Source organism: Pan paniscus, chromosome 21, assembly GCF_029289425.2.
Source record: "Pan paniscus chromosome 21, NHGRI_mPanPan1-v2.0_pri, whole genome shotgun sequence".
Classification (NCBI taxonomy): Eukaryota; Metazoa; Chordata; class Mammalia; order Primates; family Hominidae; genus Pan; species Pan paniscus.
This window is the reverse complement of record NC_073270.2, coordinates 3,791,110-3,807,212: the sequence shown is the minus strand read 5'-3', so window position 1 is coordinate 3,807,212 and position 16,103 is coordinate 3,791,110. Positions and strand designations below refer to the sequence as shown.

General features: G+C 46.3%; 1 protein-coding gene across 3 annotated transcripts; it reads right to left on the bottom strand.

The window, feature by feature from the left end:
- Positions 1-8,553: 8,553 nt before the first annotated feature.
- On the bottom strand, positions 8,554-15,660 carry TMEM239 (transmembrane protein 239). 3 transcript variants are annotated; one of them, XM_008974754.4, is made up of 2 exons: positions 15,554-15,660; positions 8,554-15,464 (listed from the first exon to the last, which is right to left on the bottom strand). In XM_008974754.4, the coding sequence occupies exon 2, from the start codon at positions 15,414-15,416 to the stop codon at positions 14,958-14,960; it is 459 nt and encodes a 152-aa protein (XP_008973002.2). In that variant the 5' UTR covers positions 15,417-15,464; positions 15,554-15,660; the 3' UTR covers positions 8,554-14,957. The 3 variants fall into 3 exon arrangements, with proteins under 3 accessions (XP_008973002.2, XP_034802890.1, XP_054960574.1); XM_034946999.2 differs by having other exon boundaries at positions 13,921-15,427; positions 15,554-15,645; XM_055104599.2 differs by having other exon boundaries at positions 13,931-15,427; positions 15,568-15,620.
- Between the last annotated feature and the right edge of the window lie 443 nt (positions 15,661-16,103).

Here is a 16,103-nt window from a genome sequence, read left to right as displayed (position 1 = left end):
GAGTGACAAATTCCTGTGTGAAGTGGGTATCCCAAACCATGATCTTAAGAGTGGGGGAGGTTGCCTCTGGGCTTTGTCCAACATGGGGCCTTTGACCCCACACTATTTAGAAATCATTGAATGTGCCCTCCTGTCTCATACTTATTTCTACCCTCACCAGAACATGTGTATTTCACAGAGATCCTGGAGGGGTCCCCTATTGTCAGCACCTTGGGGAAAAATCAAGGCCTAAGTGGAAATTGTTAATATTTTGTATGGAATTTTGGATCTGGCTAGTTCTTACCTATACCTCCCGGTCTCATGCATTCATGTGTATATTCGTTATTCATCTACCTCCAAAGATACGAAGATGCATAACCTTATCTTGCATAATTCTTGGCACATAGTGGACACACAGTAAGTGGTTGGAATGAAACTAGAAGCTCCCAGACCCAAGTGGGAGACGTATTCGAAACTTCTTCTTTTTTTTATTTTTGAGATGGAGTCTCACTCAGGCTGGAGTTCACTCACTGCAACCTCTGTCTCCCGGGTTCAAGCAATTCTCCTGCCTCAGCCTCCCAAGTAGCTGTGACTACAGGCGCACACCACCACACCTAGCTAGTTTTTGTATTTTTAGTAGAGAAGAGATTTCACCATGTTGGCCAGGATGAGCTCGATCTCTTGACCTCGTGATGCGCCCACCTCGGCCTCCCAAAGTGCTGGGATTACAGGTGTGAGCCACCGCGCCCGGCCTCTATTCGAAACTTCTAACTTGATCGATGAGATGTGCAATGGAAGGAAAGAGAACACAGACCAACCGCTTTGGTGCTGGTGGTGAGACAAAAAAGGAGCTGAGGGAGACAAAATCCAAGGTGGGTGCCAGGATAGGGGTGGTGGTAGAGACACTGTTTTAAGCTCCGTGCAGAAGTTGAAAGCAGGGAGGTACAGGATTTCAGCTTTAACAGGTAGTCTTGATCCTAGGTTCATGACTGTACAAAGAACGTCAGTAGTGGAGTGTGAACTAAAATGTGGGGTGGTGTGAGGGATGGAGCATGGCAGTGGACTGATAAGTGATGTGAGGGCAGAAATATAAGGTAACATGAAGACCCCGTAAATAATTTTGAATTAGAATGGATAGAAGAGAAGGATGCAGAATTCTTGTATTAACTTTCCATGCTTATTAATGAAATTTTACCTTGTTGAAGGACATAACATCTCACACAAAAGGAGATGGAAATAGCAGACCAGAAAAGTGTTGATCCTTGCTAGCCATCTACTAGACTAAATGCAAATGAAGGGAAGCTAATGAATCAATACACTGTTGCTGGAAACTGACACAGACAATGTGACTTAATAAAACCCTTTAGAGGAACCAAATGAGACGGTGTACAAAAGCATCAGCACAGTTCCTGAAACTTTTAAGTTCAGCTTTCTCTGGTATAAACAAAAAGGAGAAGGGACACACAAAAATGAAGGAAAGCTTCTTGTGAGATAAGATTTTTAATCATTATTTGCAACATTTGATTTTTTAAATTTATTTTTTCACTTTTTTTTAAAATATAAAAACAAGGTCTTTATATGTTGCCCAGACTGGCCTTGAACTCCTAACCTCAAGCAATCCTCCCACCTTGACTTCCCAAAGTGCTGGGACAACACATGTGAGCCACCGTGCTCAGCCCCCAAATTGATTTTTTTCTTTTCTTTAACAAAAACCCATCCTTGGAGCAGCCGTCTTCAGCTATATCCAGTTTGCCCAATCCCTTGTCACTCTGCCTTTCCTTCTCAAAACACTTTTCTTTCTTCGGACACCTTTGTGCCTCTGATTCTGGGGCTTCCTGATATTGCTGGAGAAAACTGTACACCTGGATTGATTTGCAGGAAAAAGTAATTTGAGTGACGCAGCCTCAGTGAGATCTCTGTTGTTTTCCATCCTGTTCTCCAGGAATCCTGTCACCTTCCCTACTGAGCCAAGCCAAGCCTTTTTCACTTGCTTCAAATCCCATCCCAGTTCTGGAGCTTTCACACTAAGAAACCTGGAGACTCCTCAAATGTGCTCAATATCCCCTTCATTCTACTGCCATACATATGTATTTATATATATATACATATATATTATGTATATTATATGTATATATAAAAATATATACATATAAATATAATTTATAAATGTATATATTTATTATAGAAATACATTATGTTTATATAAATATAATGTGTAAAAATACATATATATACACACACACACATACGCATAGAGAGAGAGACAAGGTATCTGTTGTCCAGGCTGGAATGCAGTGGTGCCATCACAGCTCACTGCAACTTCCGCCTCCCAGGATTAAGTGATCCTCCCACCTCAGCCTCCCAAATAGTTGGGACTACAGGCACACACCACCATGCCTAGCTTATTGATTGAATGATTGATTGGTAGAGATGGGGTGTCACAATGTTGCCCAGGCTTGTCACAAACTCCTGGGCTTAAGTGATCTGCCTGCCTCAGCCTCGCAAAGTGCTAGGATTATAGGTGTGAGCCACCATGCTTGGCCCTACCTCCATATTTTTAATTTCCAACCCATTTTTCTATGTGGCTGGCATGGCCCACGGTGAGGTTTCATAACCTTTACTGCAATGTCCCAACACCTTTGTCCTTAAAACTTTCTTACATTCCTTTAAAATTTATGGAAATAGCTTAATCTCTTTAAACTTGAAATTTATCATAAGAATAGAATAAAGGGGCCGGGCGTGGTGGCTCATGCCTGTAATCCCAGCACTTTGGGAGGCCGAGGCTGGCAGATCATGAGGTCAGGAGTTCGAGACCATCCTGGCTAACACGTGAAACCCCGTCTCTACCAAAAATACAAAAAATTAGCCAGGTGTGGTGGCGGGCGCCTGTAGTCCCAGCTATTCAGGAGGCTAAGGCAGGAGAATGGCATGAACCCGGGAGGCGGAGCTTGCAGTGAGCCAAGATCGCACTGCTGCACTCCAGCCTGGGCAACAGAAGTGAGACTCCGTCTCAAAAAAAAAAAAGAATAGAATAAAGGAGGTAAATGTTTCTCAGTTTGTTGTCATATAAGCATATGGTACAAAAAGCTTAAAAATTTGACTCATCTATTGTAGATTTTATTCAGTCCCGACTGGGAAGCAAGAAACTTACAAATAGCCTTATATGAGTCATCACTTACATTTAAATCGTTTCCCTTTTTTTTCTTTTTTTTTTTTTTTGAGATGTGAAAATAATGGAAATCTTAAGTTGCCCTGGTATGTAGGCCCACTATTTGCTAGTTAAGCAAGAGAGAACTCAAACTTCATTGTCTCAAAAACCATTCACATTTGACCATTGACAGATCATTTAAGAAGACAATCTTACATTGACTTCCTCTCATTCATGGAATTGGTTTTAAAGAATGGACTCTGTGTCCATTCATTTGCCATACCAAGATATTCCTGAAAGGAGTAAAAGATGCATGAGCACTTCAGTTGTGATGTCAGCACTTATTTTCCAGGAAAAAAAAATTCTCTTTAAGAAAAGTAAAACTTCAGCCAGGCGCAGTGGCTCACCCCTGTAGGCCAAGGTGGGCAGATCACTTGAGGTCAGGAGTTTGCGACCAGCCCAACCAACATGGTGAAACCCCGTCTCTACTAAAGATACAAAAATTAGCCAGATGTGATGGCGCATACCTGTAATGCCAAGCTACTCGGGAGGCTGAGGTAGAAGAATCGCTTGAGCCGGGAGGCAGAGGTTGCAGTGAGCCAATATCATGGCGCTACACTCCAGTCTGGGCAACAAGAGCGAAATTCTGTCTAAGAAAAAAAAAAAAAAAAGCCAGGCATGGTGGTTCATGCCTGTAATCCCAGCTACTTGGAAGGCTGAGGTAGGAGAATCACATGAGCCAGGGAGGCAGAGGTTGCAGTGAGCTGAGACCATGCCACTGCACTGCACTCCAGCCTGGACAACAAGAGCAAAACTCCGTCTCAAAAGAAAAAAAAAAAAAACCCAAGAACAACAAAAAAAATTAGCCAGGCGTGGTGGCACATGTCTGTAATCCTAGCTACTCAGGAGGCTGAGGCAGGAGAACTGCTTGAATCTGGGAGACGGAGGTTGCAGTGAGCCGAGATCGTGCCACTGCACCCCAGCCTGGGCAACAGAGCAAGATTCCATCTCAAAAAAAAAAAAAAAAAAGTAAAACTTGGCCAGGTGCAGCGGCTCACACCTGTAATCCCAGCACTTTGGGAGCCTGAGGCAGGTGGATCACTTGAGGTCAGGAGTTTGAGACCATCCTGGCCAACATGATGAAACCCTGTCTCTACTAAAAATACAAAAATTATCCGGGTGTGGTGGCACACACCTGTAATCCCAGCTACTTGGGAGGCTGAGGCAGGAGAATCACTTGAGCCCGGATGATGGAGGCTGCAGTGAGCCAAGATCACGCCCCTGCACTCCAGTCTGGGCGACAAGAGTGAAACTCCATCTCAAAATAATAATAATAATAATAATAATATTAATAATAATAATATCGGAAGTTTCCCAGCAAAAGTAGATAACTTGCCTTCTGTTGCATTACCCAGTTCCCTGCCTAGGTTCTGTGTTCAGTACAGTATTGAAGTATATCTAAACAGGTACATCAGTGAAAGATAAACTCCGATTGCAAGGAAATGAGCCTATTCTTTAAAAAAAAAAAAAACCTGCTTGGGCCAGGCACGGTGGCTCACACCTGTAATCCCAGCACTTTGGGAGGCTGAGGTGGGCAGATCATGGGGTCAGGAGATTGAGACCATCCTAGCTAACGCAGTGAAACCCTGTCTCTAGTAAAAAATACAAAAAATTAGCCAGGCGTGGTGGTGGGCACCTGTAATAGTCCCAGCTACTCGGGAGGCTGAGGCAGGAGAATGGGGTGAACCCAGGAGGCAGAGCTTGCAGTGAGCCAAGATCGCACCACTGCACTCCAGCCTGGGTGACAGAGCAAGACTCCTCTCAAAAAACAAAACAAAATAAAACAGCAAAACCTGCTCAGCTAGATGTGGTGGCTGACACCTGTAAACTCAGCGCTTTGGAAGGCTGAAGTGGGCGGATCACTTGAAGGCAGAAGTTTGAGACCAGTCTGGGCAACAAAGTGACACCTCTCCCCACCTTCGACTCTACAAAAAATAAAAAATTCTCTAGATGTAGTGGTGGATGCCTATAGTCCCAGCTACATGGGAGGCTGAAACAGGAGGATCACTTAGGAGGACCACTGGAGCCCAGAAGTCTGAGGCTGTGGTGACCCATGATTCCACCACTGCACTCCAGCCTGGGTGAAAAAATGAGACCCTGTCTCTAAAAACAAAACAAAAACCTTTTTTACTGAAGTGGGATTGACATGTAAGACTTCACATACAAGTAGATATATATATACATCTATGAAATCATCACAATTAAGATAATGAAATTTATTCTTCTACCTCTTTATAATTCCTCCCTCTCATTCCTCCCCATAGCTTCCTCATATCCCCCTGCTCCTGTCCCCAAGCAATCATGGGTACTTACTGCTTTCTGTTACTATCGATCAGTTTGTATTTTCTAGAATTTTATATGGATGGAATCTTTCAATAGATACTTTTTTCTTTCATTATTATTATTATTATTATTATTATTATTATTATTATTATTTTACTTTAAGTTCCAGGATACAAGTGCAGAACATACAGGCTTGTTACATAGGTATACGTGCACCATGGTGGTTTGCTGTACCTATCAACTGGTCATCTAGGTTTTGAGCCCCGCACGCATTAGCTATTTGTCCTAATGCTCTCCTTCCCCTCGCCACCCACCCCCTGACTGGCCCTGGTGTGTGTTGTTTGCCTCCTGGTGTCCATGTGTTCTCATTGTTCAACTCCTGCTTATGGATACTCTTTTTTTCATCTGGCGTCTTTCACTCATCCTAATGAATGGGATTAATGGAACAACTGGAAATTCATCCATGTTGTATCAACAATTTATTCCTTTTTATAGCTGACTAGTATTCAGTTGTAATGATATATCAACATTTCTCCATTCACCTATTGATGGACATTTGAGTTATCTTCAGCTTCTGACTATTATAAGTAAAGCTGCTATGAACATTTATATACAAGTCTTTGTATGGATATATGTTTTCATTTTTACCTAAGAATGAAATGGCTAGATTATATGGTAGGTGTATGTTTAACATTTTAAGAAACTGCCAAACAATTTTTCAAAAGTAGTTGTACAATTTTACATTCCCACCAACAATGAGAGTTGCAATTCCTCCACATCCTTGCCAGTACTTGGTATGATCAGTCTTTTTAATATTAGCCATTCCAATAGATGGTTTTAGTTCACATTTTTCTAATGACCAATTATGTTGAACATCTTTTCATATGCTTATTTTTCACCTATATATCTTCTTCTGTTAAGTATGTTTTCACATTTTTCTCTCTCTTTCCCTCTATCCTCCTTTTTACATATTGGACTTTGAGAGTTCTTTATTCTGGATACAAGTATTTTATCAGATATGATCTGAAAATTCTTTCTTCCAGTCTGTGGCTTGTCTTCTTTTTTTCTTAACAGTGTCTTTTCAAGAACAGAAGTTTTTAATTTTGATAAAGTACAGTTAATCAAGTTTTTCTTTTATGGATTGTGCTTTTGGTGTCATATCTAAGAAATATTTTCCTAATCCAAGGTTACAACTATTTGTTTTCTATGTTTTCTCTTAGAAGGGTTATAGTTTTTGGTTTTACATTTAGGTCTATGATCAAATTTGAGTTAATTTTTGTTTATGGTATGAAGTATAAATTGAAATTCATTTTTATGTGAATATACAATGGTTCAGCACCATTGGTTGAAGACTGTTCTTTCTCCGCTAAATTACATTTGCACTTGCATTGAGACTCACTTGTTCATATATGTGTGGATCTAATTCTGGACTCTACTGTGTTCCACTGGTCTATTTGTCTGTCCTTATACCAATACCACACTCTTTTGATTGTACCTTTATGAAATCTTGACATTGGGAAGTGTTAGTCCTTCAACTTGGTTCTTTTTTTTTTTTTTTGAGACAGAGTTTCGCTCTTGTCTCCCAGGCTAGAGTGCAATGGTGCGATCTCAGCTCACTGCAACCTCCGCCTCCCGGGCTCAAGCGATTCTCCTGCCTCAGCCTCCTGAGTAGCTGGAATTACAGGCACACGCCACTACACCTGGCTAATTTTTGTATTTTTAGTAGAGACAGGGTTTCACCATGTTGGCCAGGCTGATCTTGGACTCCTGACCTCCTCCAAGGTGATGTGCCCGCCTCAGCCTCCTAAAGTGCTAGGATTATAGGCGTGAGCCACCGTGCCCGGCCTCAACTTTGTTCTTTATCGAAGTTATTTTGGCTATTCTAGGTCCTTTACATTTCCATATGAGTTTTAAAATCAGCTTGTTATTCCTATAAAAATGCTGCTGGGATTTTGATTGCGATTGTATTGAATATATAGATAAATTGGGGGAAATTGACATCTTAACAATATGTCTGACCTATATCTGACCCCATGCACAAAGTATATCTCTCGACTTATTTAGGTCTTTAATTTTTCTCAGCAGTATTTTGTAGTTTTCAGTGTACAGGTCTTTCACATATTTTGTCAGATTTACCCCTAAGTGCTTCATATTTTTCTATTCTTGTAAGTAGTCATTTTAAAATTTTTTCTATTCTGATTGTTCATTGCAAGTACAGAGAAATACAATTGATTTTTGCATATTGACCTTATATCACAATCATGACTATGTACACATGTTAACTACCTTGTTAAATTCACTTCGTTTTGATAACTTTTTTATAGATTTCTTTGGATATTCTACATATATGATTCTTTTGTCTACCAATAAAGACAGTTTTACTTACTGCTTTCCAATCTGTATGCCTTTTATTTATATTTCTTGTGCTATTGCAGTGGCTAGGACATTTAGTACAACATTGAATAGAAGTAGTGAGAGTGGACATTCTTGATTCTGATCTTAGGTGGAAAGTATTCTGTTTTTCCACAGTGAAGTAGCTGATACTACTACCATGATACTAGCTGCAGATTTTTCATGGATGCCTTCTGTCAAGTTGAGAATATTTCCTTTTATTCCTAGTTTGCTGAGAGCTTTTATTGGGAATAGATGTTGTATTTTGTCAAATGCCTTTTCTGCATTTATTGAAATGATCATTTGGGTTTTTTTTGTTTTTTTTTTTTTATAATTTGGTGGATTACATTAGTTGTTTTTTGGATGTTAAACCAAACTTGCATTCCTGGTTTTTAAAAGGAAAGAGGTTGTGCAGTTTGAAGATGATATAGTATTTCCTCTTCCTGTAAGAAATCACCCAAGCAAGTGAAAATGAGAAATAGAAATGCAAATATCATGTCTGATGGACCTTGGAGATCAGAAACTCCAAACAAATTAGGTGGACAGGTTGCAAAAAAGCAGTGGAAATTGATATAAATTGATATAACAACTTTGGAGATGATTGGGCAACATTTACTAAAGTTGAACATTTGCATACTTTATGACCCAACAATTCTGGTGCAAAAGAAATGAGTGACTCTGTCCACTGAAAGACTTAAAAATATTCGTAGATGTTTTATTGATAGCCAAAACCTGGAAACAATCCAAATGTTCATCAACAAGAGAACGGATAAATTATTGTATTTTCGTACAATGGAATTGTACACACTAATAAAAAAAGAAAAAGAACAAACTGGCCAGCCACCATGGCTCACACTTGTAACCCAAGCACTTTGGGAAGCCAAGGCAGGTGGATTGCTTGAGTCCAGGGTTTGAGACCAGCCTGGGCAACATGGCAAAACTCTGTTTCTACAATAACAGCAAGAAAAAAATATAAAAAGTTAGCTGGGCATGGTGATGGGTGCCTGTAGTCCCAGCTACTTGGGAGACTGAGGCTGGAGAATCGCTTGAATTCAGGAGGCAGAGGTTGCAGTGACCTGAGATCATGCCACCGCACTCCAGCCTGGGCGACAGAGAGAGACTCCATCTCAAACAAAACAAAACAACCATAAAACCAGTTTAATAAAAGAAACAAGAATGTAATTCACTGAATAAACAATACAGTAGAATAGTTCTCATAATAGACATAGAAAAAGCAATTTTATAATTCAACATCCATTCTTGACCAAAATTGTTAGTAAACTAGGTCTTGAAAGGAATTTCTTTAACTGAATAAAAGTTAACTACCAGAAATCTACAACAATGTACATAATTCTTAATGGTGGAAACTTAGAAGCAAGCAGTTCATTTTAAATCATATCAAGTCAAAGATATCTGTGAACAGCAGTTCAATTTGCCATTGTCCAGGAATCCCAGCTTGCACAGTAAGATGGGGAGCACACAGGAAGAGGCCCTAACCTGATAACATCTGTCTTTTAGATTGATGTGGTCTCTCGGTTTAGAGAGGTTCATAACTTTCATACATGTTACAAATATTTTGCAAGGATACAATATCACATATTAATTTTAAAAACTGGTATTTTGGGGGCAAGACATTTGAAGACGCAACCTGGAAAATATGACAGAACCAACAGATGTTAAATCAAGTTCTTTTAAGATGGAAAATATTTTCAAGGTAGGGAATTGTCACTGCAGAGTAACCCCAAGTCTTTCAGCAAGCCCCAAAACCTGTGAAATTAACCAGTGTTCACAGCTGTGCTTGCTTTAAAAAACGGAGGCTGGAAGCCAGTAACCACAAACAAGCCACAAGATGAGAAAGGAGCTCAGCAGTGCTACCCTGACCTGAATCCTCACCTCATTACCACATTGAAATCTCTGCCCTGGGGGGTTGGGGGATTGGGGGTGGAGGTGCACTTTGCCGGGGCACATGCAGTGCTGGAGTGAAGGAGAGACTGCTTTGAGCACAGGCTCCCCTTCTCCATTCCTTGATCAATGATAAAGTTTCTGCTCTGCTTAACCGAACCTGGTCTCAGTCTATTGGCATGAACGGCACCAAGCAGGGAAAACACCCCACTGGGATCAAACACCCCTTTGAGGGTCGGTAACAGAATCAGTACAAAGGGTGCAAGTATGAGCTCCAGAATATAGATGAAAATGCTCAGCAGAAAAAAACAAAAACAAACAAACCAAGAAACTTGTCCAAAGGTGGCTGCATCCAGACCCTGTCAGATCCTCACAAATGACAGCTCCCTACCTCAGGGACATTGGATAATATCAGGCTCAGGCTGTTCCAGGAGTCGGAGTCCCAGCTCAGTATCAGGCCGTTCCTTCTCCAGGGTTCTCAGGAACTCTGCCGTCGATGCCTAGGGGTCTCTAGTGAGGGGAAGTGGCGGCAGGCCGGCGATTTGGGGCAAGGGGTGAGAGTCAACGAAGCTGCCACTGTGATGACAGTGGCCCTAAGATCCCTCTTCTCACCCTCCCGCCCCTCCCCGAGTGCTGGAGTCTTAGCCTGAGGGACACCCCTCCCCGCGCTCTCTCCTCCCACCCCCGCCGAGCCCGCCCCTTCGTTGCCAGAGCCAGAGGGCTCTCCTTGCGCGCTGTCGGTCCCCAGTCCGCGTGCGGCGAGTCCGGGGACATCGACGCTTCAGGGCCGCCAGCACATTCCCCGTGTGGATGCCCACGGCCTCCCAATCGGGCCGGGCTTGGGATTTCTCTCCCAGCCTCAGACCCTGGCCTGTCCCCACCCCTGCCCGAGGGTCATCGCTCCGGCCTCGACGCCCTCCAGCTGCCGCCCTCGCCCCGCTCCGCGCGCCTGGGCCTGGGGGAGAGCAGTGCCCTCGGCGCTCCGCAGCCGGCGGCCGGCCTCCGGTGTCCTCGCAGGGTTCCCACCGCAGGGGATCCCCCACCACGCCTTCCCCCGCCTCAGAGTGGCTGCTGTCTGACCAGGCGCTCCTGTCGCCTCAATGCATGCCGCCCGACGTGGCCCCTTCCCTCCCGACGCGTCTGTGACCACGGCTTCGATGGCCTTGTCCCTGCCCCCGGGCCTTGGTCTAGCGCGCGCTGCACAGGCGTCCTTCCCCTCCCTGACGACCCTGTCTCCTCCCTCATTCCTTGTGGCCGGCTGTCCCTCCCCCCACCCCCAGCCTCACTCAGCCTCTCCTAGCCTCCCCCTTTCTCCGCACCCACGAGTCTAAAGGACAGCGCCCCCCTCGCGATTTCCCGCAGCTGGCCCTTGGAGGTTCCTGGGTGTCGCACGGCTTCTTCCTTTCGGGGACCCCTCTCCTTTCCTGAGTGGCCACTGACGCTCCATCTCTGGAAGGGGTACCCCTCAGCAGCTTGCGCCCCCTGACGCCGCCTTCCCTGTTCCTAGGGGCGGAGGGAAGCCCTACCCCAAGTATCCCCCAGCACATGTGTGCACCGCTGTAGATCCCCTCTCTCCTTAGACGCAAGGCCCCTCTCGCTGACACCGCCTCCGCTCCGGTTCCTTATGCTCTCCTTGACTTTATTTTTCCGGCCAGGCCGAAGTTGTTGCTGGATCCCCGGCCCACAGTCCAATCCCATGAGAGCAGCCTGCGGGGTGCGGTGGGGGAGGGCCGGCAAAGACATCCACCCAGCAGCCCAGGTCACACACAGGCCGATAGGAAGGCTCGCCCTTCTTGGCCCAAACCGAATGGCTTAGAACGCCATCATTTCACCATGCCCATTCTCCCCAGACTTGCATTTTTAAGCCTTTTAACTCTAAATGGACTTCTTTTTCTACTTTTAAAGGAATTTCAGGAATTACGTTGATGGTATCACGTTTCGCCTCTGCAAGCTCTCTAGCTTTATTGCCTGTTATCTCTATACCCTACTCCCACTTGCCTGCCCCTAGAGTTGTCCATTCCATTCTGTTTATCTTTCGTTTTTATGTGTTCTTGCCAAAAAGTGTCTTGTTTTGCTGACATGCTTTTAAATTTGTGTAAGAGGAATTGTATTCTCATTCCATTTCTTTTTCAATGCTAAGATTTTAAGATTGGTTCATGTACCTTCTGCCCCTTCTAATTACTGCCCCTTGGGCCCATCTGCCTTGTTTTACCCTTCCCTTTACCTATCCTGCTCCCACTAGTAACAGTGCAATAGGCATTCTCATAATACCCCCTTATGCTTCACTTCTCAAACAGGGTACAATGTATCACCTGGGAATCTTGTTAAAATGCAGGCTCTTGGCCAGGCACGGTGGCTCACGCCTGTAATCCCAGCACTTTGGGAGGCTGTGGTGGGCAGATCACCTGAGGTCAGGGATTCAAGACCAGCCTGGCCAACATGGTGAAACCCTGTCTCTACTAAAAATACAAAAGTTTGTCAGACTCGGTGGCAGGTGCCTGTAATCCCAGCTACTCAGGAGGCTGAGGCAGGAGAATTGCTTGAACCTGGGAGGTGGAGCGCAGTGAGCCGAGATTGCACCACTGCACTCCAGCCTGGACAACAGAGCAAGACTCTGTCTCAAAAAAAAAAAAAAAAAAAATGCAGACTCTGATTCGGCCTGTCCGGAGCAGGGCCTGAGACTGTATTTCCAACCAGCTTCCAGGTGATGCCTATGTTGCTGATTCTGGAACTACATTTTGAGGGGCAAGGCCCTTATGGACCTCTGTGAAAATTCATTCTGGGGTTCTGGGCCCTAGGGTATATGTGGATCTAATTTGATGAGTATTGCCCATCAGCTCTCTAGTCTGGGTGCACCTCCTTACCCCATACCAGCTGGGCAAGAGGGTAAAAGGTATATAGTCTGTGGGGAAAGGAAGAAGGTCTTCTCCTTGCTGCTGCCCACATCCCATCCACTAGAGCACCTGGTCAGGGCCCCAAACTCCTCTCTCCCTTCACTGGAATGGACCCAAGGCTCCAGAGCAACGTCCCTGGCTAGCAATGCATGGCCAAGTCAATGATGGATCTAGGCCAGGCAGCCTGGTCTCTGCCCTCACCACATGGGATCCTGAATCCTCAGCCTGCCATCTAGATTGGTTTGACTCATGACTTCCCTAGGCCTGGGCTTTAGCTCTGATAGGAGCTCTTGAGAAGCCTTGGGGTCTTCAGTTAGTTAGGTTGTTTGTGTTTTCCTTTGCCCCCTTCACCTTCCCTTGAGTAGCCTGGTAGGACTCACATGGCCTGGCCTTGCCACTGGCAAATGGCTATCCTGGGCCTGACTTCTCATCTCTAAAATGGGATGGTCACAGCATAGCTATAATTTGTGGTGCTAGGAGTGGTCCCAGGTCCTTCACTCACATGCCAGAGCCCTAAGACAGGGCTTCTTGCCTTAGTTTTACCCATGAGGAAAGTGAAGTTGAGGAAGGTTTAGCAATTTCCACTAAGGGCATGGAGCTATAAGTGAGAGTGCTGGGATTCAAGCCCAGCCTCAGCTCATGCACCAAAACCCATCTAACCATGAGACCACGTCAGCCCCATGTCCTACCTCGCTCTCACTACCATGCCATAATGCAGGGAGAAATACAAAGGAACAGAAAGGAAGGACTGGACCTTGGGTTTTGGCACTGATGCTGAAGGCATCTAATCCGTGGCATGGAGGGTTGCAAAACTCTAAGGCAAAAATGAACCAGGGTTCTGGGGGCTAGCCCCAAGGCCCTGAGTATTTATGGGGCAAAAGAGGGGGACCTTGGGACTGGGGCTTCAAGAGCAAGGATTTTAGGGTTATCTATAAAGCAGGGATCAGAACTGGGCAGGAGTTGGGGATGGCCAGGGCTTGGGTGGGGGTCAGGTGTGGATAAAGTTGTCTATCACGTACCTTACTTGGTAATTAGATCACTCAATGTTTTGTTGGAAGGGCCAGCAAGTGAACGAACGGCCAGCATTCAGGGCATCAAAGGATTGCCCTTTCCAAAGCCCTTCTGGTGCCTGAGCGGCTTGCTGGGTCAGTTTTGGAAACCCTGGGGCTGTGCTGTCCCCACTCACACAGCTGTGCAAGCATCTCCTGGCACCCAGCCCCAGGCCCAAGCATTTCATAATCAAAATAGTTCAACATCTGCACATTTTGAGATTTCATGGCACATGACCTTTTACATCTTGTACACACTTAACGGACCTCTTGTTTACCATTTTAGGGCCAAAATTCTATCCAGGACAGAAAGCCCAGAGAAGCTTCCTGTTCCTTCAACAGTCTTTGGGGTCAAAAGATCTTATGCGCCTACAGAATGTTCTTAGAGCTCAAAACAACATCTTACAGGTTTTTGGCTTCTACAAAATGCTTCACAAATAGATATTGTCTTTGACTCACAACAACCCCATGACAGAAGTGGCCCACGTAACACCGAGGCTCAAATGAATTAATTGGCCAAGGCCACACATTGTGTAAGTGGGTGAAATGGGATTTCTTGATCATTTTTCCATAACAGACCTTGGGATTCTTAGAGAGTGAGTAGGTGCTGTCTGACCCCAGTTGGCCCATTTCTCAGACTTGGGGATGCGGACTGAGGCAGGAAATAGGAAGTCTAGGGAGGAGGATGCGTGGGCTGCAAGGTTTGGAGAGCGAGTGAGTTGAGGTCTCCTGGGGCTTCTGGCCAGCCTTCTCCCTAATAGATTTTTGTCACTGGGACCCTCTCTAGAGTCTGTGGTTCTCCTGGAAGTGGAAAGAGGGGATTGGTGGGAGAAATGGCAAGGCCAGCGGTACCCAGGTAGAAGTTCTCAGTGAGTCTGAAGCTGAGACAGCTGAGTGGCTATGAGAAAAAGATGCTGTCAATTGCCAAGGGGGCCCCACAGGTATCATCACATCCATATGGGCACTATCAGTGGCTTGGTCAAGCTCTGCCCCTGGCTAAGCAATTTTCACCAATGGCTAAGCCATCTGTCTTGCCCCCTCTTCTCAAAGCCTCCAGCCCCTCACATCAGGAACCTGCAGCATTGACTTGAGGAAGGAGTCCGGGGTCAGGCCAGTCTACCTGTTAGGGACTGGGGGTCTGGGCCCTGCCAAGGCAGGGAGCCCTGATCCCATTGCCCTCCCTCTCCCCGTGGGGTCTCAGGCCCTAGGCCAGGGCTCAACAGACACAGGCAGTGGGATGGGGTTGCCCTTCTATTGATCCAAATCCTGAGTGTAGCCTGGGTGAGTCATGGAGATGAGGAGGCCCACGAGGCTCAGCAGTGTGGAGAAGAGCAGCAGGAAGGAGGCCGTGAAGAGGAGGGCAGGCAGAGCACTGAGCACCAGCAGCAGGAGAGCCGGTAGCAGGTGGCGCCACACCGCGGCCACGACAGGCCACAAGGAGCTCAGCAGGTGGGAGCCAGTGGTGAAGAGCGCGTGGCACAACATCAGTGCCAGCAGCAGGTAGAGTATCCCCTCCAGACCCCACAGCAGGCGCTGCAGCGGTTGCCGCCAGTTCGAGGTGCTCCACCACTGGATCCAGCTCGGGGGCATGTGGCTCACCCACCAGCGCACCCAGCCATGCCTCGTGACCCAGGCTGACCAGGGCACTGCCTGCTGTGGCCCCTCGCCAGCCCCGATGGTATCTGTCTCCACTCGCGGCTGCTGCATCATGTCTGGTGCACCTGGGGAGAGGGCCAGGGCCTTGAAGATGCCTGGGACCTTGGCGGGGGGGCAGAGAGGGGGTGCCGGGGTCAGGAGGGCACCAATGTGGGTGGGGTGGGGCTACAGAATTAGGGACTGGGACTTACCTCTGGTCAGTTACCTAAGTCATGTTGCTTCCTGCAGCGCCCAGGACGGCCTGGCAGGCAGATCCAAGTCCCCACTCTCATCTACCCCCACCCTCCCCAGAGGAGCCCCTTTGTGACCCGGGCTGGGGTGGGGTCCAGCCAAGAGAGGAGTCACTGTAGGGTGTGAGGCCCACCCAAGTCCCTCTGCACGGACCCTCCAGGCTGGCAGGGGAGCCTCGGAGCCCCGCACATGTAGTTTCTCATGCTTTCTCATGGGAAGCCCTCCCTGGATCCCTGTCCCTTCCCTGCTTTCCCTGCTGGCTGATATCCACCCCTTTCCAAACTGCTCTCTCGCAAGTCTTTCTGTCTGGACCTTCATTCTCTAGAGCCACAGAGGAGGCCAGAGTGGCTGCCCCCAACCCACAGGCTCTGAGGTGGCTGCCACATTCTTCCTCGGGCTCCCTGGCTAGTATCCTACCTTCTCTTGCTGCCCCAAGACTCAGATCCAGGTATCTGATACCTATATTATGGGACTGGAGGTTCTGTGAGGTTCAGGCTGGGAAGAAAGGGG

Excerpts from the sequence above, each read along its gene's own strand:
- TMEM239 (XM_008974754.4), bottom strand. The coding sequence starts at position 15,416 with ATGATGCAGCAGCCGCGAGTGGAGACAGATACCATCGGGGCTGGCGAG.